Raw genomic sequence first — 26173 nt, forward strand, 5'->3', positions numbered from 1 at the left:
CAAAGTAGCCTGCATAAAGTCTAGCTCAGTGCTCAAATGATGTGCAGGTCTGTCTCTGATGAGTCATTCTTCCTTCAATGAACAAGCTGAAGAATTACGGAATATGAGAGCCTTGCAAATGACCTCAGAGAGGTCAGTGTGTTATGTATGTGTGCTGCAGCTTGTTTGACGCTTGGACTACTATCCCCTACCGCTCTTGAACAGCACGAACAGTGCTGGAAGCCAGGACATGGGCGGAATCAAAGATGATCATAAAACCCTGGGAGCACAAGTGAAGGATAGTTGCGTCCAAGTTATCTTCTCCTCAATTTTCCACCTGGAAAAAAGAGGGAAGCCATAAATAGATGCATAATGCATATCAGTTCCTGGCTATGTGGACAGTGCCCATGCAAGGGTTTTGGTTTTATGACAGCAGGACTTTCAGTGAAGATCGTAACCTGTTAGAAAAGTTTGGGATCCAGCTGCCTAGAAGAGGCAGGGCAATCTTTGGCATCAGGCTTTTCTTCTCTAAAGTGCCTGTATACCAGTGTGAGCAGCATGGGAAATTAATTAAGAGTTAGTGAACTGTGTGCAGTTGTAAGGCCATGATCTCACTGTAATCATAGAGACATGGTGGGATATATGACCTTAATGCTGTCATGGGGATACTCTGAATCAGAGTGAGTAGTGACTGAACATCTGCAAAACATATAAAGCTCCAAAACCACATCCTATTTCAGGTACTTTCCAGTGCTTACCTCCTCCATCTGGACATGAAGAAATAAACTTAGCCATGAATAAGTAGCCAAGATTCCTATTGAAGTCAGCTTAATTGTGCAAAAAAAAAAGGAAATTGGCCTCAGAAAGCAAATTAAAGAATACTTTTCATGCTCTCTGAAATTCTTTTTTAACTTGGTATATAGGAAAAAAGGGTGGGATTAATCAGTTATGTCCATAAGACACTTTAAGTTCTAAATAAATTGTTCCTGTAGCTACATTTAACTTAGCCAAATATCCTTTCAAGATCTGTCAAAAAAAGATGGAGTTTAGGTTTTGTAAGGCAAATTTTGCTACGTTATATTACAATTACTCATCACAGAATTACAGAAGATATATTTTTAACTTCTATTATAAAAATATTCAAAATTTTAATGTTTGGTGTTTTTTTTTTTCTTCTTCATAAGCTTAACCCCACTATTTCAACCATACCCTCTCAGGACTGTTTTTCTCTCTTCCTTCTTTCCCCAGAATAAAAATGTTTTGTATTTTAACTTGGATGTCCTTATGGGTTACCACCAAAATCCAGAGTTTCATAACAATGGCAACAATCCCCAGTAAGGAGAAAGAAAGTGAACGTATAATAGAAACTGCTTGCTCTATTAAGCACTGGAATTCATGTGCACAAAAACAAGTACGCAAAGTTTTGTTGTTTTTTTTTTATTTAAAACATATATATATTCTTTTAATTGACTGTCTTTCCATTCTTGTGGTGCAGTGCCTTCATCAGAGCTCAGATCACCGTAACAGTTTCCAGCGTGCGAGCCCAAAACAACACAAAAACAGAGAGAAAAAAGCATTTTGATAAAATTCCTCTAAGGATAATAAATATGGAAGAAGTTTCAGATAATAATGAGTGTTTCCTCTGCGTGTTTCACTTTTAACAATGTCATTTTTTATTTTTTTTTAACCAACTTATTCTGTTGGTCTAATTCACTGTCATCAGTGCAGGAACCCACTGGTGAGCAAAGCCATTAGAGGATTTATGTATTTAATGATTTAGTCAGAGTACCGAGGTACAGCAAATGGTCTGTCTTTAAAAGTTTTAAGTAGTTTCTAAGTAGAGAAAATGAATACCAAGAACATCAGAGTGCCTTTTTTCAGCATATAAAACCTTGAGTGATTTTGAGAGCACTGCAAAAATACAGTGAAAAACAGTTGTCAGTCTTGGGAAAATCTGAGCTTGCTTTGCTGTATGGAAAAGGATTAGAAGGACTATAAATGAAATTCCTTATGAAAGTGTTGTTCTTTCTGCCTGTGTTGAGTAGTTCCAGCTAAAACTTCCAAGAAGCAAACATCAGATGCATCTCAGTGCATCCTGCTTAGCAAGGCAGGTACATGTCTTGTGTTTGCTCCTTCCTCAGCCATGCACGGCCATGCAAGGCCACAGCAACAGAGATGGTTGCAGCTTGACCACAGGGATCAGAAGACAGGAGCATGGCCTTTCAGCAGAGGATCTCTGTGCACTGCCAAAAAGGGTAACAGACTGTGTCACTGTGTACTGAAGAGCATGTCTTTGGAGAGGTTTAAAGAACAAAAGCTGGCCAGGCTCCAGCCCAGTGCAATCCCAGTACCAGCTCCCAACAACAAAGAAATAATCATGATGAAGTTAATGTTTTCCGCTCCCTTTGCTTTTTCTTACTTGAAGAATTCAAGTTAGGCAATAACTATGATGTTAGGCGCAGTAACTACATTTTAGCCTGGTCCTGTACGTACCAAACAAAGCAGGGAAATGATGAAACTGGTTGTTGGCAGTACCACTGACAGAAGTATCTACTCAGCATCTAGATTTTATGGATGTGGAAATACAGCAGTGGTTTGTAGGCTGAGATGAGCAATGCTCCAGACCCCTGGAAGTTGCTAGGAGGTGATTTCTTGACTCCTTTTTATGGCTCTGTACACAGTGAAAAGATACAGAATCACAGAATTATCAAGGTTGGAAAAGACCTAGAAGATCATCTAGTCCAACCATTACCAATACTTCCCAGCTAAATCATATTCATCAACACAACATCCAAACGTTTCTTGAACACTCCCATGGTCACTACCTGTAGTAAACAAAGCTCCTTGAGAGAACCTGCATGACCAATGCCTGATTCTATGGCTTTATTAGTCTGCAGAAGAGAAGGCTCAGGGGAGGCCTCATTGCTCTCTACAACTCCCTGAGAGGAGGCCGTGGGGAGTGTGGGGGTCGAGCTCTTCTCCCGTGAAACTAGTGATGAGAGGGAACGGCCTCACGTCGTGCCAGGGGAGGTTCAGGTTGGAGAACAGGACAAAAACATTCCCTAAAGATCACAGAATCACAGAATGACCCGGGTTGGAAGGGACCTCAAGGATCATGTAGTTCCAACCCCCCTGCCTGGCAGGGCCACCAAACATACACATTTACTAGATCAGGTTGCCCAGGGCCCCGTCCAACCTGGTCTTGAACACCTCCAAGGACGGGGCATCCACAACCTCCCTGGGCAGCCTGTTCCAGGACCTAACCTAAACAAGATCTCACCCCCAGAGGCCCCGTGCCCTAAGGAGCAGCGCGGCAGGCGGCGAGGCGGGACGGGCTGCGGCCGCTAGATGGCGGCCGGCCAACCGACAGCACGCCCCGCCCCTGAGGAGCCGAGCGGGGCGGGGCCGATCCGGGACGAGCAAGGGAAGCGCCCGGCCGCTCCCTCCGCCATCCGCCGCGTTCCCCGCCGCCGCCCTGCGCCGAGCCCGCCGCCCTGGAGCGCAGGTAGGAGGCGGGATGGGCTCGGCGGCTGCGCCTCCCGCGGCGGAGTCCCGGCGGGAGACACGGAGGGGCGGCGGGGGTCCGTTTGAGGTGGCCTGGGCCCGGTCGTGCTGGGCTGTGTGCCGCCGGGAGGGCTTCCCTTAGCCCTCGCGTGGGATGCGGGCTCGGCCCCGCGGCTTTCGGCTCCGTGCGGAAGGCGAGGGCTGTCTCTCGTGGCGTGGAGCGGGAGCCGGGCCGTGCCCGCGGGGATCGGCCGCGTGCGGGAGCGGGAGGGCAGCGGGCTCTGTGCCCGTGTTCGCCGTGAGCTCTGCAGCCCGGTCCCGCGCTGTGCCTGTGCGTGACCGACCGTAGTCCTTCCCGCTGCCCCTTGTGGCTGCCGGCGGTCCCCGCGCTGCTGTGTGAGCCTTCGGCAGGTGGTACCTCGCCACCGGCAGATGCCCCGCGCGGTCCCGAGCGCTCTGCAGGACTGTAGGAGTACACTTTTCTAGTGCAGTTATTACGGTGCTCTTTTATATAGGGGGTTTAGCCTGTGTAAAAGGGATTGTGTGTGTGTATAGCAATTGCACAGAAAGCAGCCAGCGATATGCAAGGGGATGCTTTCTGCGAGCGTGTCCTTGCTCGCCTCTGTGTCTGTTCACCGAGCCCTGCGTGCCCTCCGTGCATGGGTGCTGCCCTTGGGAGCGGGTGGTGCAGCGGCTCGGTGGGAGCGGTGAACCCCATCGAACCCCGAGGGCCGCCCCGGGGCACAGGCTGTGGTGTGCCATCCCCTTCCAGCCTTCCCTCCCATCCCCGTCCTCAAAGTCTCTTCCCGCTGCCCTGCTGCTGTTTGTGCGTTTTGAAACGCGTTCTCCTATGTAGTGCACTTTTATTTTCTTTTTTCCCCTTCCTCGAAGAAGAGCTCTTATTAGAATAATGAAGATGGAGGAGGGAGTTTATCCCACGGACTTTGAAATGGAGGGAAGGGAGGCAGGGGCGGTGTGGCCCTTGAAGTGAAGTTCTTGCATAACAGTACCTACATCGTAGCCATTAATAATTCCCCCATTTGACCAGCCTTACTACGAAGGGCTGGCCACCAGCATTGCGTAATCATACGATTATATGCAAGTACATGTGTAAGGGTAAAGTCAAACAAACCCAGAGTTCCTGGTCAGAGTTTTCACTTGGCACTTGTAGTAAAAAGAAATGCACTGTGCTTGGGTATGCCATTGGATGTTTAATAATATTCACCACTATTTGTATTACACTTGCAAGAACATGTGTTTAGCCAACATTAACTATCGGAAGGAGCATTTGAGAAGGAAGGAGAAAACTTTAAAGCCATTGCATTATTTTGCTTAGGAAGCTTAGGAACTAGCCTTTTTCTAGTATGGATGGTGTAAGCGAATGAGACGTACCTTTTCAGCAAAAACCTAAATATCTGGTGCAGATTACATCACCTTGAGAGGGAGAGCTGCTCATCTGGAGTGCTCCAGTTAAGTGAGAAATCCAGCAAAGCAAATCACATGAGTTAAATATAGTATCTTCCCCAATAGCTTCGAGAGCGCATCTTGTTTTTGGCTGGTGTCTTTGTATCGCTGTTCCTAATCAAAGCTGAATGCAGAGCTGTTCTTATCTGGGCTGGTGTTTTCAACATGTTATCTCCAGAGCTGTGTTTTCAGGTGTGGAAACAGCACGCTGCTTAACACCTGTTTCACCTCAGAGGATGCCCTCATTGCTGTTCATGCTTTCTTTCTTTAAAGGTAAAGATCAGTACTTAATCAATGAAGTCTGTGATATCTTCCAAATTATCCCATCTTTTTCCCTTCTGTATTAAAAAGGGATTCTTGTGTCTTTAGACAAGTTGTAGTACGTGGTAGTTTTTTTTGTTTTTATTTTTTTTTCCTGAAGTCAGCTAACCTAAAGCTTGTGAGAAGGCAACTTTTGAAAATTACTTATTTTCATTATTAAGATGGAAAGCAAAGATGTGAAAACATAAAATGCAATTGTAAAGCACGCATCTTAGTTTTTGGCCGTTACTAACCAAAGAACTCAATGTTTTGTGTCAGGAACATTCTGTGTCGTACCACTCACCCTTTTGATACGCAGTAATAGCAAACAGCTGCTTTGTGTTGGCTGGGAACATCAGCTAATGGTGGAATGAAGAGGGGCACTCCAACCTGAAAGAAAGGGGTATTGCTTATTTAAAGAGCTGAACACATTCCAGAAAAGGTACCCTCTTAAATGCTTCTCTTTCTTCTTCTTTGGCAAAGAGATACTAAATGGCCGCCTTTCCTACCATTTTCTTTTACTCTTCCTGCTTACTAAGCCTCCTTATACAAAATTCATCAGCCTGGTCCGGCTTTTGAAATTCCTTCTGTCTCTGCTGGGTCTAACAGCACACTGTAGTGCTGGCCTGCTCTGCGGCCGGCCCATCAGCGAGGAGAGCTCGTGTGGTTCCTCAGCACTTGTGTCCCTCTCTGTTCTGATGAATCATTTCTAGATCAGGTTTGCTTTCTTTTTAAAGCCAAATGAGTAGCAAGGGTTAACAAATTAGTTGACTGCTTCTTGCAGTAAGAATGTAACTGGAAATTTGGTGTGTGCATTTTCTATTTTTTCTTTTAACCAGTTAGCAATTTGTCGTTCTGCGCGAACTGTGTGGTACAAGTGCTGTGTCGTTTCCCCATACTTGGGGTTGCTGGAGGTCTTAATCCTTCACCTGCTCTTGGTCACAGTATCTCTGCCACAGAAATGATTTGTGGAATGGAACACTTCTCTTACAAGGACAGACTGAGAGAAGAGAAGGCTGCAAGGTGACCTGATAGCTTTTCAGCATCTGAAGAGGAGCTGCAGGATAGAAGGGGACAGACTCTAGCAAGATCTGTGTTGGTAAAAAAGGAGAAATGGCTTCAAGCTCAGGAACCATAGCTTTAGGTTAGACATAAGGAAAAAATCTTCTACACTGAGGTGGTGAGATGTCATGGTGGATGCCCCGTCCCTGGAGATTTTCAAGGGGAGGCTGCATCAGGCCCTGGGCAGCCTAATCTAGTTGTTGTGTCCCTGCTCATTGCAGGGGAGTTGGACAAGATGGCCTTCAGAGGTCCCCTCCATCTCTATGGGTTCAGTGATTCTATGATTCTGTAGTTGTCATTTTAACTTATTACTCAGAGCTTTTATTTTTTTTTTTACATTCTGAAATGCCAGAGATTAATATTTTTCTTTGGCTTGGACTACCTTAGCCTTTGTCTTAGCAAACAGAAAGTGTTTAGGAATGTTTACAGTTCATCAGTACCTGTCTTGAGCTTGTTCTTTGCTGCTTCTTTTATGTTTTCCTGTCTCTATAAACACAATGTTGGTCTGTAAGACACAATGTTTTCACTAAATACTTAATGTTTTAATCGCAGATTGGAAATAATTGTTTCCAGAAACCTTTGCTCTACAAGTATGTAATTCCATCAGCTTGTCCACCAGTGACAGTAGAACAAGATGATATTTCAGGGTATACATATTGCATATGCATTTGAGATTTTTTTTCAGACTGCTAGGGTAAAGATGTAGACCTTGTTTTTTCCCCTTCACATCAGAAACTGATGTGGGAAACATCAGAACTGGTACTGCTTGAGTTGGTGTCTCTGCCTGATGTGTTTGATGCTTGTACTCGACTGGGACATGCTGCATCTGTTACCACTTTCCCTTCTTCCATCTACAGTTTAAGAGTATTTTCTCAGTGAGAGAGATCTAGGTGATTTTTAACAAATGGTATCTCCAGCAGGTATCTTATCTGAAGAAAAAGAACACCCAAGCAACAGTGTTCAGATGGGCAGGAATCTAATGCTCATCTAAATAAACGGCAGCAAATAAATTGCAGCTGCCGGGCATGTTCTCAAATTGCTCCACCTTCTAGTAGATAGATAGTAGAACAACAGTGGGGATGTGCCAATTTACAGAGAATCAGTTTGTTTTCTGAGAGCATCTTTCTTTGGTGGTTTTGAAGCAACACAGGTTGTATATAAAGCTTAGGACTGTCAGGAGAAACCCTGCTGCATCTTTGTTTGTCTTTAGATAGTGAATAATTAAAGGTGATTTATTTTTAAGACTCCTTTCCCCTCTCTTTGAGGAGGAGACAAATGTAAGTAACACATTTAGCAGAAAAATAGTAATGATTAGGAGGAAAAAAAGGCAAAAAATACAATTTGTTGCAGCAAGAGCACATGACTAGAGGTCATTTCAGGGCTCTAATCCAAGACAACAAACAATTTAGTGTGTGTATGTTAGTGTGCTGTTAATGCATAATACCTTTCTTTTTTTTTTATTTGCAACACATCAGTCCTTGAGTGGCATTTGATAACTTTTGTAAATGTTCAGAAATCAGACAGGTGTATGTGTAAAAAGCTGAGGCTTCTTATTTTGTTGTTTTTTGCCCTCAAATTTCTGTCCCAAGAGTACTAATGCATTTATTGAGGCAATAAAATTATTTGTACTAGTTAACCTTTCATTTCTATACATAATTTTCTTTCTTTGTGGTTTAGCCAGCCTTGTCAGTATTTAGCTGGATTTGGCCAGATTTCCTTATATGCAAAGCTTGCTCTGTAATTTAAAGATAATTGTTATAATCTTGAAAAAATCTCATTTAAGGGAAGTGCATCTTGGAACCACTTTTAGTGCGTATTGATCGAGTGAGTCCTCTAGTTTGCTGTTACCTTCAGTGATTTCCTGCACTTCTCAAAGCAGCAAAGTGAAGCAGCAGCAAAGAAAAGTAAATGCCATCTTGTTTATCTTCTCCTTGTATCGATTCTATAGTAAATCTTTAATTATAAATTATCTTGAATTGGCAAGCCCTGTGAAGCGAGAAGATGGGGGACCTGTGATGAGAAGAATTAATCTTTTTGAACTAAAGTGTTGTTTTTCTTCAGTGCTATAGTTGATGCTGATAATTACTGACAAGGTTACACTATTACTCAGCAGCAAACCTAGTAGTAGTCACCTGATGTAGAGAACTGTGGAGATAGCTTAAAAATTCAGTCTGGAAGTGTTAAATGTATTTGTAGGTACTGTTATCTATATTCACAGATACTGTGAAGCTATCAGATGATTATTTTTTTTTATAGAAGTCTTAAGTAATGCTACTCCATCTTTTTTTACCAGATAAGGAAACAAAGCATATTGAAGCCATATGGCAGCTTGAGTCAGTCACATTAAATCTTGGGAGAGAACAGCTGAACACATATACGCTGAGTTTTGGACCTCTGCCTGCGGAGCTGGCCAGTCATTCCTCGCACCAACGAGCCGTGCTATTCCCTTAAGCTTCTGATGTTTATGGCACCAAATCCTGCAATTTGGCTTCTGATGCTACTGTTGTGTTCAAATGTCTGTCGGATTTCTGCTTCATGCACCACAGTGCAGACATGGAAGTTCTGCAGCTTCAGACTAACTACTAGGCTGGAGCTTGCTCACTTTAAGGCCTTTTTACTCCTCTCATTTTCCCTTTGTACTGTTTTTGGACAGTTGAAAGGTCGTTACTCTTTCTTCTTTCCTGCTTCAGGCTGTTCTTTGAAGTTGATTGCTTTCTGTTAGCAGACACACACCTGTATTTCAGGTTGAAGTAAATTAATTTTAAAAGCTGTACTTAGAAGAGAGATTTCCAGTTCTCAAGGCTTTTTTTGTTTGTTTGTTTTTAACTCAGTAACTGCACAGAGACACCTTTTCTTCACTTAAAGCATAGATTATTGATTTATTTGATTGCTGTTGTTTACACCTGTCTACAGAATGATTCATTTTTAAACCTGCTGTGTGATAATTCTATTTATACATCTGAGATTAAGCTGCACTTTTTCTAGCATTGTTTATATTTCTAAACAGAACACGTTGAATCTTTCCATAAGGCTATAAACATGGTTTCTAAACTGCAGGGTAAAAATCAGAAATTAAAAGAGCAGGAACAGCTGAGTTTGTTTCTTGGCTAAAGCATATGATAAGCAAAAGTTTTAGTGCAAGGTTTGTCTATGCTATGCTTGCAGTAATCTTAGAGCTTTCCTGAATGTAGCTCCCTGGCTGAAAATCTTACCATGTTAATGTGTTTCTGGCAGGTGCTGTGCTACAGAGGCACAACAGTCTCCCTATAGTAGAAGTTTGTCAGTGGCAAAACAAAATCCTCTTTAGCAAAACTATGGTGATTTGTTTGCTTGCACATTTCTTAGAACAGGACAGGAGGAGCAATGTTGATTTGAGATTAAGTGAAGAGGTAGAAGTTGGAGCATTGCCTAGTCTGTTCCCTTCCAGTTCTTGAATGGATACAAGGCAGGCTTAGATTTTTCTTATGGATGGATATTTTGATTTTTTGCAAGCTAAATCTGCACACTTCTTTCTCCCATATGTTAAGATTGGGAATCATCTTGAATGGAATTTTTGTAGGGTGTCTGATTACACAAGGTTCATTGTTCCATTCTTACCTATGATTAGACTGGCTGCAAGTAGCAGCTATAACGTGCTATTACCAACTGGTAAATTTGTTTTTAAAATAAATAAATACATAAAAGTGGCTCATTACGTAAATATTCTTGAACTGCTACTGAAGCGGGGAATTTTTTTCTGCTTGCATGCTGAAGCTTTGGTGTGGCAGTCACTAGTTACTATCAAGAGCGAAGGTGGGGCTAATAGTGGGGGAGCACAGACGAGGAGGAGGAAAAATTGACCTTTCTGTTTTCTGACGTAGCTGTGGTGTGGGGATTGTAAATGATACTGAAAAGAATTGATTTCTCTGTGCCTGGGCATCCACTGGCATATACTTGTTGTGATATCGACTTTATCTTTTTATGTTAGAGGTGACACTGACTTGTAGAAGGAGGTTGTTGTGTATGAAAAATACACCAATCTGTGTTTTAGGAATAGCTGTGGAGGAGGGTAGAGGGCAAAATTTTTATTTCCAAAACAAGTAGGAAAAAAAAATGTAGCACAGAAATCAGAATGTAGGTTATTTGTGAGATGCTTTGTCTTTTGCTTTTTAGTGATCTCTAGAATACTATTTCTACTGTTAAAAATGGGTTAGATTAAATAATGTAATTGTGTTGGATTAACTGTGAATAAGGTGATGGTTTTTGGGAGGGGGAGACTTCCTGAGAGCCCACAAAGATGCTGTTGAACAGTCAAGATATTGCTCTTTCAGTGTAAAATGAACTGTTCCCACAGCTGCATTGCCTGCTCCGTGGTGATGCCCTAGGTAGTAGCTATTAGACAGAAGTTTTCTAAAACTGTGTTTTCTGACATTATTGTTAATGGTGAAAAGCTGAATGTGGGAGAAACTATTATGGATGTTGTAATGGTTGACCTGAGAAGAGGGAATGTAAGGGGTCAAATGGACTAAAATGAGAAATGGAATGGGAAGATGCTTGTTTTTTGTACAGTAATAATCACAAGTGTTTTGAACACAGTATCAGGAATATATTTCCCATACCTGTTCTTAAAAACTACTGGAAACAATTTTAGAAGGCAGATGTCAGTAATTGCTTTGTTAGGAGTCCCCACAGCTCATAAGGCAGCTGAACAGGGAAGTATTGGTGCTGACTTCTGGCTGATAAAAAAAAAGTCTTATTTCTGCAATCCTCTCTCAGCCTGTCCTGTTGTGTAAAGGCTCTGTTTCTGAACAAGCTTTGTTTTATTTTAGGAGAATAGCATTGTGTCTAAAATGGAAGTTGACATCAACGGAGAGTCCAGAAGTGCCATATCCACACTCCCGGTGCCCCTCGCAGAGGTGAGTGCTGCAGGCCGAACAGAAGCTGAGAAGCCACGTTGCTCCAGTACCCCCTGCTCACCCATGCGACGGACGGTTTCGGGATATCAGATCCTCCACATGGATTCTAACTACCTGGTTGGCTTCGCGACTGGAGAGGAACTGCTAAAACTCGCCCAGAAATGTACAGGAAATGAAGAGAGTAAAGGGGAAACTGGGCCTAACTTGCGCTCCAAACAGCTTGATTCAGGACTTGCACGTTCCTCCCGTTTGTACAAAGCTAGAAGTAGGTATTATCAGCCATATGAGATTCCAGCAGTAAATGGAAGGAGGAGGAGACGAATGCCCAGCTCAGGGGATAAATGCACTAAGGCTTTACCGTATGAACCCTACAAGGCACTTCACGGTCCCCTGCCTCTTTGCCTTTTAAAAGGTAAAAGGGCTCACTCAAAATCTCTGGACTACCTCAATTTAGACAAAATGAGCATTAAGGAACCTGCTGACACAGAAGTGCTACAATACCAGCTCCAACACCTTACCCTTAGAGGGGACCGTATGTTTGCAAGAAATAACACATGAGCTATCTTCTCAGATGTAAAACCAATTTCTGATTGTTTATCTGTTGCTGCAAAAATCCACTATTGTTCTGTGTACATGACTGTCCACATTGTAGGTGGTTGTATCAGCTAAATGTTATCAGAAATTTTATTTGAAAGAAATCTAGACAATGCAATGTGTTAGAAATACTTGGAAGGATAAATCTTTCCTGAAAAAGCAGCTTCTAATGCAAACTTGACTGCAACTAGGGGATATTTCTTTGGATACCTTTTAACAACAAAAGTTCCTAAATGTTAAAAGTGCTTTTGGGTTGGTTTCTTTTTTTGGGGGGTTTGGGATTCTTTTTTTAATTTTTTTTTTTTTGTACAGTTAGGTCTAGCATCTACAGTAATTTAACACTGAAAAATCAGTGATGTCTGCTTGGTTGTTGCTAATTTTGGCTTGATGTTAGAAACTGCTCTTGGATAAGTACTCAAATTCGGGGGTCTTTTGTCTTTAGTTTTTGTTCCTGTATTCTACAGTAGAGAAATTGGTTGAGTTTTTGTTGTTGGGTTGTTTTTTTTTTTCCACATCATTGAAGGAAATGTGAGCTTGGCTGAACTTGGTTGTTTGATATTTAAACAGTCTAGAAATTGGTCTTGCACTGCTTATGAGGGGCAAATTCACTCATAAATGCAGGGGTAAATGCGGGGGTTGGAACTGAAAGGTCTTTGGATTCCTTCTTCCCTGAGCCCTTTTATGGATTTAAACTTAGTTCATTTGGTACTTTAATCACACTAAATTTTTTTTGACTCTGCATGGAGTGAACTGCTTTGCCTCCTCTGTTCTACAGAATTTTTCAGGATGCATATTCAAATACTATAAAAATCTTTTGGGGAATGAAGGGGTTTTTTTTAATAGGATTTTTTTTTTTTTAACATTGTTTCAGCACCTAAGCAAGGATTCACTTTAGATTACAGGAAATACACTAGAATGTCTGCATCAGTATGTCAGTGTTCTAATTCATTATGTCAGTAACATATATATTAGTAGGAGATGTCAAATAACTTTGTTGTTGCTTTGGGAATTTAGTTGATTTGAAGAACTGAACTCTTCTACAGGGATTTGTAAGATGGATATTTTTTCTGATGGAGTGCAAGTGAAGTATTCGTATGTTAGCCTTGAAGAGATGATCCTGGATTAATTGAGGGTAGATTGAATACACTGGCTTACTTGGTTGCTCAAGAAATTTTTATCCAAATGTGACATCAAAAGCAATTTTGACAGCTGTATTCTTAGGTGTATTTAAAATGCTTTAGTAACTTATGTTGGAAAATGAAAAATAGTTATTAGACTTTTTTTTAGGTGCAATCTCTTACTGAATCGGTGTGTGACTTGGTTTTGGTTGATTACTACTGTAGAAGTTAGGATAACATTGTTTTGAAACATAACTTATTTGATCAGTTGTTTCTGGTACAATGCAATTTTTTCTTTCTTTTTTTACTTTAATTTTTGTTTGTTCAGAGAGAATAAGAAGCACTGGTTGGCTCACATGCCGTGGAAGATGGAGAGTTCATATCAATCCAGTAGTTACTCCTCAGCTGTAAATGAAGGCAGCCTGGCTGTCTGCCTTTTACTGGCCTGGGTTTTCTTTTCTAGGTTTGTTAACTGATGTGTATGTTGAAGTTAACTACACCTCTGTAAATCTAATGTATTGAACAATGATCTGAAAAGTAAAATCTTCCTATATAGTCTTTAGTTTGAAAAACAATATGGTCAGATGCCAAAGAAGATGGGGATATTGCTTAAGGAATAAACACCACTATTTATTGAACTACCATATGAAACTGTATTTCTGTCTGGAAAAAAAAAATAAAAAGGATACTGAATATCTCTTGTTGTGGAGTGTTTTGCTATGAAGAAGAGTGAGGACATTGAGAAAAAGTACAGCTTTGGCCAAGAAATCATTTGAAGACATAACTCTAAAGCAGGAATCCTGGATTTATGTGACATTAATGCTTAGGACTATGTTATTTCAGAAAATTGGACCTGCAATTATAAAAGTTGCATGTATGTTTCTTAATACGCACCTGGGCTGTAAGTGTATAGCTGCGTTCATAGAGGGGCTGGAGGCTGGTCTTTTTTGCCAAGTTCAAACATGAAAAATGTGCTAGGGGTTTATCTGTTCTGTGTCGTACTTGCTAGAGTGCTTGCACAAAATAATATCATTAGCAGATGTCGCATGGTATTACCACTTAAGATCCTGAAGCTTTGATTTGTTATGTTCTCCATCAGAACTGCAAAATCCTTAAGGAGTGCCTGTTTTCTGTATTTTAAGGAGGGACAGCCTGCCAAGTGAAGGGTTTTGATTTTATTCTTGCTGTTTATATTACCTGCCATTAGTTTATTAAAATCTAAGATGTGATGAGTTTTCTGGCTGTTAATATGAACAATATAAATAACTTTTCAAAGTGAGATCTGTCTATTCTCACTATTTTTAAATTAAAGTGGGTTGTTGTTGGTATAAAGTAGATCCAGAGGATCAGATGTCTGAAGGTAAAAACTGTACAAGATAATAACAGAAAGCTTCTGTAGATCATCAGCTCCAAATTCGGCTTGGTATCAAGTGCATGTGTTCAAGATGGGGTATTGAGGCAGATCTTAGAGCAGGGCACATAGTTGTTTTTACTTTTTTAATATACTGAGAAATGGATTAGTTTTCCAGTGCTTTCTCTCTTTACATGTATATATTTGTAGATAATGCTCTCATGCTTTGTTATGGTTCATAGTTACAACTGTACAAATACTCAGAGGCACAGCATTAATTTACTTTATCCATCCAGTGCACTCTGACCTATAAGTCAAATTTTCTGGGAGATTATCTCCTTTTGGAGCACATTTGCTGCAGTGGGATTTGTTAGCTGCAGGTGAGGGCTGCCGAACAATATCACAAAACAAGTACCTGGCTTTTAGAGCTTTGTAAATCTGCTCTCCTGGAGAGAGCATTTCTTCTTGGGAGAACATAGAAGATTTTATACCTCTCAAAATGCAGATGTTGGCATCTGGATGAGACATAGCTGATGAGCTTGTGTTAATTAATTAATCAAATATATATTTGGAGTAGGACAGGAGGTATGACCTACAACTTTGACTAATCAAAGAATTATTAATGCATATTGTCATTAATGTTTTCCAGTGAGTCAGAGAATCCAAGATGGAATTTGTTCAACATAATGAAATGCTGACAGCCTGAATGGTTGGGAGACTGATAACTGATGTTTACCTAGAAAAAGAATAGCAGAAATGATCTCTGATGAGCATATAAGGAAAAAAAACCTAACAAACAGAGACATTTCCTTAGGAGGAAGACTGTTCTTAAGTGTCACTACAGTGCAGAAATGTAGGTAGGTAGTAAAATTCAGCTGTAGTAAAAATGCAGAACTAAAATTGAAAGAAATATGAAGTTATTAACCATGCTAATAACTTAAAAGACACACTGAATATTTACCAACAGTAAGAGTACCAAAAGTCAATTATTTTGCTTGCCCTTCCCATTTCCCCTCTCCCTGACCCCATTCTGCACTGAGGGAAGATCCAGCTGTCTTCATGACTAAAATATGGAAACCTTTGTTTTTAGGAAGGAATAGGGAAAGCACTAGTTGTCTTCAGTACCTGTTTCTAATCAGGATTTGTTTCTAATCTCATTTAGGTATATCATACTTGAGTGTAGGAATTTTTATGTAAGCTACTTTTGTAGGTGTCTGACTCTAATCATGGGAGTAACATGAGGGAGCACAGGTTGAGTTATGAGATGTAACTTATTTACAAAGCATAACAGGTTCATTTTAAGAAAAACAAAAACAAACAAAAGGAACCACCACACACCTGTCTTGTGTTTCAGGATTCATTACCAGGCAATTCTTTGCAACAGAGTGATAACTTCTGTCAATCAGTGGCCACCTCATCCAGAGTTTAAGGATCGGTTGAGTCAGTCTTAATAAAGCCGTTCCCTCTGAAGTTGCATTTGGTTGTCAGATCTGTCTGCTTCAGAATGGAACTAATTAAGATGTAGTGCTTCTGCTCCAATACCGAAAGCACTAAACCTAATTCTGGGCATTTTTGTGGCATGGCTCAAGGGTGGAACTAGCGTTTCAAAGAACAGTCAGTTTGCCTTATGTTCTCCTTAACTTGGTAGCTTGCTGCTTAGGCTGTAGTGGTTTGGTGGTAGCGAGTGGTGTCAGTGGATGGACTATCTATCTAGATCACATTAGAGCATATTGTAAAGGGCAACTGGACAAAAATCCAGAAGCACCAAAAATGGAAGGAAAGGTAATGGGTATTGACTGATTCCTACCCAGGCTTTCTAAGGAGACAGCTGTCTAAATTTATGAATGCTTTGCCTTATTGAAACTAGTCTGTGCTGAAAAGGTGGAGGAAAAAGGAAGAGTGCTTTGTGCTGTGGTTATATTTCTTTAAAACGTAGAAGGGCAGAAAGAATTCAACAAAACTTAGGAGGAGTAGGACCGAAGAATTAAAACATTCAAAACCCTTTGGGGCAGTTCTGCAAGAAGAGCAGAGAGAAATTGTATGGCTTCAGCGTCAAAACAAGCAGAGGGGAGGGGGGGGAAGCTGGATTGTGCTGATCTCAAATATGTCCAGAAGGCATTTTTGGTTATCTCAGGAGGACTGAGGAGGTGCAGGACATTGTAGCAAAATGCTCTTGACTGGAGCTGTGCTGCTGCAGAGATTGAAAGAAGGAGCTTGAGGCTATGCGTGCAAATGTTCATACTCATAAGCTTAGGTGAAATTTAGAAGAACGTTCTAGGGGAATAAAATTATAAGCTAAATAATTTACACCATTCAAATATGATCTGAATTCAGATCCCACAGTGCAGCTGTACGCTGTGACAGCAGGCAGTTGGTGCAACTTACAGTGCTCTTTGACAAAGAAGCAAGAACAAAACCTTTTATCTGTAAATTTTCTTTATTGTTATGTTGAAAAGAAGAAAGAAATATATTAAAAAAAAAAAAAAAAAAAAAAAAAGAAAGAAAAAAAATAAAAAAGGTAAGAAAGCTTCAAGCTTCTTTTTGTATGCCAGTATAAACACCAGTGATAATGTCTGGTGAGATTGTTACCCCATTTTATTTTTGCTAGACTTGTGCCTGCTTGAGCTCCCAATGACCTGTTATTTCTGTGAAGGAGACCTCAGTGCTAAAATATGCAAGAACTTTCAGAACAGCATTAAGAGCTCTGGAAAACTTGAGCAAGGCTTGATTCTCTGTAGTGCTTTACATTAACCTATTTTTCAGAAACTGGAAGGAAAAAAAAAATGTTGAAGAAAAGTGTTAAGTACTGAGATACTTTTAGAATTCTATTTCAGGCCAGAAACACTGCAGTGTGGAGATTTGCTCTGTGAAACAAGCTTCAAATGAATAAACAGAAGGAGAGAAAATGTCATAGTGCACTGGAATATTTAGTGGCACAGCACAAAGTTTCTAAAACAGATGACTGTTCTGAGAGATACAGACAAGTTTTACAGTTGATCTAGTGCTTCATTAAACGAAATTTTCACATTCCAGAAGGGTTTTAGAAGTCTGGATTACTCACTTCTCATCAACTAGATCAGTTTCCACATACTCGCATCTCATGGTAGCATGGTATTTCAGCAACCTCTGGTTCCTGGGGCATCTTGGTAGCTTTAAGTCTGAATTCAAAATAGTCCTCTTTAAGACATCTTCAAAGGCTAAATGGCTGGCTATGGCAGTAAAGGAGCATAAAAAGTGAGGAATCTTCATGGTTTTTTATAGGATTTACAATAACTGCTCAGAGGCATGAATTTTAGAATGCTTTATCTGGGAGAAAAGCTTTGCAGAATCAAACGTAGTAAGATGAAAAACAAATACAGATGTCCAAATTTCTTCCTTCTTATGCTAATTTTATAACTTTAACCATATCCTCATGTTTCAGCCCTGAGCTTCTGGCAAATGCCTGAGTAAGTCTTGTGGGGAGTAGTGTTGATAGTGAAGTGAGCAGCTGGTAGCAGTAAGATCAGTTACACCCATGAATGGCGATGCTGGGACCTGAAGTGCAAGCTGAAGGAAAGCTGAGTTCTCTGATGTTGATACTGCATCTTTCAAGATGACATTTGTATTTAAGTTTGAAACTGAGCAAAGATCAGTTTCAATTTTAAAAGAATTTATTCTCAATATTTGAATATTTTTACCTTCCTTCCTGCTTTAGAAATACAGTCTTCGTGCTTTTCTTTGTCATCTTACATCTAGGTATTCTTTTAGATAAAAGAAGTCTTCTGTTTCTATTCTTGAAATATAACATGCACCTTATAATGTACCAGCTGTGGAATAACACAAGGTTTTAAATAGAATTATGAGATTTGACATTTAGCTGTTTCAGCTTATATTCTTTCTGATGTTACTGTCTGATATTCATTTTTGTTTGCTACCACCTGTATTGCTGTTTATACAGCAGCAGACCTTTTTTTTTTTAAAAAAAAAAGTGATTATTAACATATTGATAGTTTAAGTTAGTCTTCAATCCAGGATGTTAATCAGAATGAAAACTACAGTTGCAGTCATCAGTAGCATTTTGTCTGGCCTTGAAGTGAGAAATTCCTTTAAAAAGCATTCATATGATGTCAGATTCCCTGCTCGTATGATTTAGCTTTACTTACTTCCAAGTCAATTGGAAAATGACCATTGAAGTTACGTATGCAGGATCTAGACTTAGAAAGCCAAAGTTGTGATGCTGTGTCAAACCTTCAAGCAGCCTGCTTCTTCATTTCTTATTCTGTGGAGGTTTCATTAATTAATTCAGGAGAATATCAGCCAGAAGGCAAGACATTTTTGGAATGAAGAGATGTTCTCACAAGTCAGCAATTTTGCTGAAACTTGCCTACATCAGGAAAAATTGTTCTCTGGGAGCTGATGGCTTTTCATTTTTATTTGACTGTGAGCTGTGGGAAGATGGCAGAAACCTTAGTGTGACTATTATTACTTAATAGTAATTTAGAAAATAGTCCTACCAGAAAAAAAAAGTCGTTAAGTGTGTGCCATTACCCATAGGAGGCAATGACTTCAGATAGCACCTGGATCCACAGGACGTACCCGGTGTAGCTTTTGAAGACTAAGGAAAACAAGTCTAAAGTGGTAAGTATTGGCAGTATTTTAGAACACGCTTCTTGTAGAAATGGGAAGTTCTCTTGGTTAGCCCTACGATGGTCAGGCAATTAGACTTTATAGGTCCTTCTAAATGATCTAATCTGTTTTGGTTTTGTTTTGTTTTGTTGTTTTTTTTTTCTTCTGTCTTTGGCTTGGAAAGTCCATATTTAATTCTGATCTTGGGTGAAATGGCAGTAATTCTGACTGGTCAATTCACAGAAACTTCAATTTCCTGCAGAAGGAAGGTCAGCAAGACGGTTCACTGGGGCAATTTCAACACAGCAAGTAATCATTCTGATTAAAGCTCCTGTTGAGACTGAATGTTTTGTCTGATTGGAAGACTAAAGCTGACCTTAATCACCCAGATAAGATGACATCACCAGGATGGTATAAACTGTCTAAAAGATTAATGCCCACTATCAAATGCAAACCTAATCCAGAAGTTGGAAAAACAAAAGTCTACATGTTTTAATTCTATGATCACTGCAAGCTAACATTGACTATACCTGAAAACCACAGCTTAGGAAAAAAAAAATCTGTATTAGAATGTATGTTAAAAATAGTGAGGTTTTTTTTAGACTTAGTACATGACTGCTCTTTGGAAGAACTCTTCCTGAGCAATTTAAGGGTAGATGCTCTTTTGCACTTCTTCTTTGAGTTGTGTTACTTTAAGGCATCATAGTAACCATCAGAAATGTAATTAGATTGACAGTCACATTAAGAGAGAGATGATGAGACAAATAAAGGGTGCAGAACCTATCCAGATAAATCCACCATGTATTTCCTTATGTAAAAATAAGGCATTCAGAAAGCAAGAACAAAAATAACAACTGGAGATCACTAAGATCACTACTGGCCAACATGAAGTGTGCTACATTTCAAAAAGAAAAAGTGATCTAATAAAAACACGGTTCAGTAAAACTCATTGGAAGACTCCAGGTGGCTATTCTAGGGGACAGGCTGATTTTCAAGAAATGAAAACGTTAAAGACAGGAACAAGGCTGCTAATATATGACAAACTGGTCAAATGAAAACAGGAGTCCAAGAGTTTAGAATTTCTTTGTCAAAGAAACTAAAGCTGGTAGTGAAACGTTCTGTAAATATGTACATCAAAATTAGAACGTTGTTTATAAGTCAGTGAGACCGTGTGAGAAAAAAGGGTGCTGGGGGCACTTGAGTAATGAGACCCTTGACAGAGGACCTCAATGAACTCTTTGTATCTTTTCCTACAGCTGGGAAGATTTCTCACACACACAACAAATCCTTTTGTCCTTTGAAGGGCAACAAAAAGGTTATCAAAACATAGTAAACAATAATCACAAATAATTGAGACTCTGGGTATTCAGGTTCTCAAATTTAGTAATGCGAGGAAAGAACTGCATGAAAGCTAAGCCCAAGGAAATTCAATTGAAAATCTGGCTTTTATTTTTAAACTTTCTGAATTAATCAAACCCAGATCACCGTGAGAGTCATCCCATTTTAAGATGAGAGTAGAACCCCTTTTGAGAAAGCGTTCTGGCTGCTGACAAGTTGCTGTGCTCAGAACCAGCTATTTTGCATGGGTGGCTGCCCACAATGGCTGAGGTAATGCCAGGCTACATTTATTTGCAGAGCGCCCTTGGCTTGATGAAGAATTTAAGACAGGTCAGACAGCAGCATTTAATACACTGTTAGGTGATGCACAAATATCTGCCTTGACTGTGAACCTGAAGGTTAAATCTATGCTACACACTGATTCTGTCATTTGACTACAATATCCCCACTTCTGACATCTTCCCAACACTGGGGAGGTTGGAGGAGCCAGCTTGATTGGAAGGGAGCCTATTCAAATGGTGAAACATACAGAAACACAACACAAATATGCCTCCAGATCTGGGCGGCATTCACTTGTGAGACCTAAGTGCACATGTAAGTGTGGTCTGTTGGGGCAACGTGTGCTCTCTCAAGCCTCATCCTTTTTAACAAAATGGTGAGTGTGCACTAGGTGGGAAAACATGCAGATAAAGGAGTCTACTCGACTTTATGATACATGTGCAGGTGAGATTATTAAAGCAAGTACATCACCACAGGGCTGGATGGTCATAGTACAGGATGCAGAAACAGAGCTTGGAAAGCAAAGGAGGTTTCGAAAGTCTGTCGGGTTTTGGGGACAGTACTCAAGATGAAGTCATCCTTCATAGTGAAAGGTGAAGGAAATACCAGATTGTACAAAGTTCTTTTAATAATGAAAGTAAACTCAGGCATGAAGTACTTTTAAGTAACTGGTGGCACAGAGGAGATCTTTTTTGGCATCTTTCCCATACCAGCCTCATGCATGTCTGTGATAGCTGATTTATGAGAAAGAGAAAATCATTAACATCAGGTGCAATATCTTTTGGAAGTTACGATGGAAAATAGTGAATAAAATTCCTTGCTCTGTACCTTTTGCCTTGTATCCAATATAGCAGACCTTACTCAGACCTTCTGCCCCCATAGCAACTCAAATTATTTTTAACAGTCTAAGGTTTTATTTGCACTTAACCACCTCAACTCTGAAAATTAATGAAGGTACAGGAAATATTTTTGAGTGAGTAATTGGAAGTTGCTATTACACACTCTGGATCAAATTAAGCAATTCAAGCAGCCCTGATGAAAGTATATGTATGATTTATAATCTCTTGTAATATTCTTGCCAGTCTTAAAGATGCATCTGGAGGCCAAACTGTGTTTTTAATTGGCTTGAACATTAAGTTGGTTCTTTTAGTGAAGACTGAATCGCTGTATTCTTTCCATCTTAAATTTCTTTCTTGCTTTCCCAACTAGATTGTTTCTTTCTTTGTATGATCAAAGTGTATACAGATGCTGTATAGAATTCAGAGAAGTTAGGCTAGTGAGATCATCACATTGGAAAAGATAAGCAGAGATAAATGAAATGTGCTCATTGGTGTTGAAAGCCCCACAGGAAACTCTACAAGGAGCAATCTCAAAAAGAGATCCGCCTCAGTGGCAGCCAGTCCTTAAATGGGGTCTAGGAGAGGTGCAACCAGGCTCCACCCCTTCTGGTCACTCAGCTGAATTGCCTTCACCTGTGCTTGTACAGAGGACTCATTGCTTGTCTTGGTAGTCAATCAGAGGTTCAGGCCGTGATTCAGCAGTTCCCGTGCACTCCGCCCCTTCACAGCATAAACCAATGATTGAGTTAACTAAAGGGTGAGTCTTTCCTACTACAGAAATCTACAGAAATCTGACACATCACTCCACTTATACAATGTCCTGTCACAATTTAAGGCGGGTGATGATTGGTTCATGTTCTTCCATGGACCAGGGCTTGATGATGCTACTGGAGGCATGTAGTTGTGAGATGCCAAGTCCACCGTATATTTCATCAGTCTCATGTAGATCATCATGTGTTTCACATGATCCAATGCTAGAACACTTTGATGGCATTTTGTTCCTTCCTGTGATTCTGGAAGCTCAAAGACTCACAGGGAGTAATACAGATATTTTGAAGGTACCAGGAGGGGAAGGTCTGCCCTCCAGGGATAGATACAGTCCATATTTCTATTCTAGGTCAACTCTTCAGCTTGTACTGGGGCATGCCCTGGCTGTCTGTACCACACCTGCTGGCCAGATGACTGCAGCTGAATAACTATATCAGGCACCACAGTGGGTGTCCTGATCTGCCATAGGGACATAACGGGGATCTCTTTAGCAACGAAGATTGGAGTGTTAACCACAACATCCATAGGTCATGTAACTATTACTGAAGGGACTACCGAGCCTCCTGCCTCCAGTAATCTCCCCCAAGATGCAAGTAAGTCACACCACTTAGGTCCTACCTGCACCTTCCAAGGCCATTTTATCCTATGGGTACCTGGATCTACATCCTCAGGGGCATGGAGCAGAAGATTATTTCCATTGCCAATCTGAGGTCTCACCTGATTATCAGTGCCCTGTCTTAGGAAGGTGGATCAGATCTTTTACCTGTCTTTTACCCACATCTTAATTGGCAGAGTGGTCTTAACTATAACTTCAGCTGTTTCAGTTATCGGCTCTGCTGCCTGTAATGTGGAATAGGCAGCCAGTAACTGATTTTCAATCATACTATATCTTCTGCTCTGTGCCAGATCTGAGACCAGAATCCAGTGGGGGTTCAATTATTATTGGCCCCAGCTGAGGATTTTGTACAACTGACTCTTTAGTTTTATTTTCTGGGAGTACTGCTTCTTCTAAAGCTCAAATACTGTGCCTGGTCCCCCAGACACAGAGATCCATCCCCAGTGGCAGTCAGCTCTTAAATGGGGTCTAGGAGAGGTGCAGCCAGGCTCCACACTTTCTGGTCACACAGCTGAATTGCCTTCACCTGTGCTTCCCCAGCTGACTCAGTGCTTGCCTCAGGAGGTCAATCAGAGGTTCAGGCTGTGATTCAACAGTTCCTATGTATTCTTGATTTGCATTTCATTCTGTTTTGTTAGCAGTCTGAGAGTAACTAGGATTGAACTGAATTTTATGACTATTAGGAGTACTTGTAAGAAACAAATCTCTTTTTTCTGTAGTTGTCCTTGAAATCATTAAGTGACTTGGATGTGATGTATAAACATAGGCTTCTTCCAGATTTCACTGAAAACAAAGTTATAGTTAGATTTTGGAAAGTTAATATAGTGATTTTTATATTTTTTATTTTTTTTTTTTGTTTGGTTGGTTATTGGTTAATTCCAGTGTAATAAAGAATAGGCAAAACATAGAAATCAGTTGGATGATCTTAAAAAGAAGGCTTTTACAAAGACATGAGAAATGATTGAAATCCATTTTACAGTGCCACTGCTCTGAGCACATCTATGTGCTCACTAAACACTACTATGGTGTTTAGCCTAATCTTCATACATTATCCAACGATATCTGTACCAAACCCATCCGTTCTTATTAAACTGTATTTCCAGCTGAACTACATCCATAGCTTTTGTGCTCCTGTGCCTTCTTATTTCATTCCCCGCTCATTAGCTGAATTAAAACATAATTCTGAAGGTTTAATCTTAATTTTATCTTATTGGAACCACTGTTTTTATTGATTAAAGTGGGAACATTATTTTTGTAATCAAAAATGTAAAACACACAGTTGCCATGGCTTTGTTGTACTGAACTGAGGGCTAAATGCAGTCTGTTGTACTCAAATAGCTTTGAATTGTGCTGATGCTCATATAGAGCAAGGTGTAGCCAAGAGTTTATCACATGGTAGAGCAGCCTACTGGCTAAATGGCTAGAAGAAACATGCTTCTCTCTCATATGTGCATGAAGCTCCATTCTTGTTTATAAATACTGCACCAATGGCATAGAGCTATGGATAAATCTGAGGCCTCGTTTTGTCTGTTCTGTCTGGTTCTCATGTAGTAACATCCAAACTTACCTTCTGCCTGCTCTGGGGAAGTAGATTTATTTTAAAAAGTATTTAATGTGTGAGATACTCATGGTGTATTCTGTGCTAACTTACATTTGAACTGAATACCTGCAAGTGAATGCCAGCACCTGATTTTGTATTTGAAAAAGTGTTTTGTTTGTTTGTTTGTTTGTTTGTTTTTAATTATTAACTGGCATATACTTTTTGTTGTTTTTGTTAGAACTCATGAAATGTGGTGTTTTGCTAAATATTGTGGGTCAGTATGTCACATGAATTTAAGCTTTAGCTCTCTGCTCCTTCTGTCTTTGCTCATGAGTTGCCACCACTCACTTTGTGTTAGTTGTCACTCTGCTTCATTGCCTGAGAGCTGCTTCATCTTGCTTGAATGACATACAATAGATCCACTGGGAAAAATAGTACATATTCTGCTGTTTCAGTGGTTTAAAGCACTTAACTGTAGCATCCAGCTGGAGCCATAATTAATGAGAACACTGGGAGGTCATTGGGAGCTAGGAAAAGAAAAGCAGAGGCTTCTGACAGGAGCAAGATACCAAGTTTGCTCTGCTGCTCAAATCACTGTAGCAGCAGCATTTTTTGGGAACCCTTGTTCTGGAAGGGCTGAACAGGCTGCAGCTTTGGGCTGCTGTATTGCCCAGCTGCAGTTCTTGTGCCTCATTCATCATCCAGCTCTTAGCATTGACATCTTGAGAAACCTCCTCTTTAATGTATGATATTTTGTTTAACCTTGCTGTGTGTGACTGTCAGGAAGAAGGAATTTGTTTATTTTCACCCTATGTTGCTATTCTGTTTGCTCTGTGAGTGTCCCCTTAGGCTGTCTAAAAGCCTCTCAGAGTGCTAACCCCTTACAGCAACTCACAGCATTGGTATGGGGCACTCTGACACAATTTAAAGAAGCAAATATTTTACTCTAGAACTGAAAAATTGGAATTATCTGTTTGTTTACTATGAGAAAAAGGAACTGATTGTGTTGAGAGGGAACTTTATGCTCTCTGGAGGAATGTGTACATAAAATATGTCCACATGTTTTTAGAGAGAGAAATCATTGTAGGATAAAGCAGCTCATTTTTTGCCAGGTGGTCTTTTTTTCTGCTTTAATACTGTTCTCAGTTTGATATTTAATCAATGAAGTATTTGCAAACCGTTTATGAGGCAAGGTCAGAAAAACTCCTTGTGTCTGTAACCACGTTGCCAGTGAATTTTGGCTAGTATTTGACTGCTAGTAAATGTAAGCTAATACAGGTAAATGTATTTTTAATAAATTGTTGATTATTTACGTTAAGATTTATGATGGCTGCTCTGAAAGTAATGCTTCTTATTTTATTATGTTTGCCCACAGTGTCAGAGGTGGATGTTGATGGTATGGCAGTAGATGCTGAACCTTCCCTCTAAGATCCCATTACATTTTTGTTGCCATGGCAGATGGCAGAAGAGGGGCAGTCCAACAGAATGGCATCTGACATGGAAGTGCAGCTGCAGCAAAGGTGTGTTATTGAATTCCTCCATGTGGAAAACAGTGGCATCCACTGGCACCTGCTGAATGTTTCTGGTGATCAAACAGTGGATGTGAGCACAATGAGGCAGTGGGTGGTACATTTCAGCAGTGGTGATGCTGCATACAGGCTCATGTTCATGTTTGGCAAAAATATATAGCTAATGGTGGGGTCTGTGTTGAAAAATATGTCTTATTGCTCAGAATTTGCTCTTTAAAACAGTGTTGCTGTGTTGTTTGTAACTATCTTAGTTTCCATGAAAATAAATAGGAGGCATTACTTTCGGAGCCAGCATAGTAGCTTGTTTCATACATTTAGTACAAGGAATTTCAGTTGAGCTAGTTACTGTTCCTTAAGTTTTGGTGTAGATTCTGGATGTGCCACATCCCTCA

The 26173-nt window shown here is 40.2% G+C and overlaps 1 protein-coding gene across 1 annotated transcript; it reads left to right on the forward strand.

The window, feature by feature from the left end:
• Positions 1-3380: 3380 nt before the first annotated feature.
• MACIR (macrophage immunometabolism regulator) lies at positions 3381-13611 on the forward strand. Its single transcript, XM_015849436.3, has 2 exons — positions 3381-3484; positions 11118-13611. Exon 2 carries the CDS (start codon positions 11139-11141, stop codon positions 11760-11762), a length of 624 nt encoding a protein of 207 aa, XP_015704922.2. The 5' UTR covers positions 3381-3484; positions 11118-11138; the 3' UTR covers positions 11763-13611.
• The last annotated feature ends 12562 nt before the right edge of the window (positions 13612-26173 follow it).

This window comes from Coturnix japonica, chromosome Z (assembly GCF_054131305.1).
Source record: "Coturnix japonica strain WE chromosome Z, WE-NBRP24, whole genome shotgun sequence".
NCBI lineage: Eukaryota > Metazoa > Chordata > Aves > Galliformes > Phasianidae > Coturnix > Coturnix japonica.

Excerpts from the sequence above, each read along its gene's own strand:
- MACIR (XM_015849436.3), top strand. The coding sequence starts at position 11,139 with ATGGAAGTTGACATCAACGGAGAGTCCAGAAGTGCCATATCCACACTC.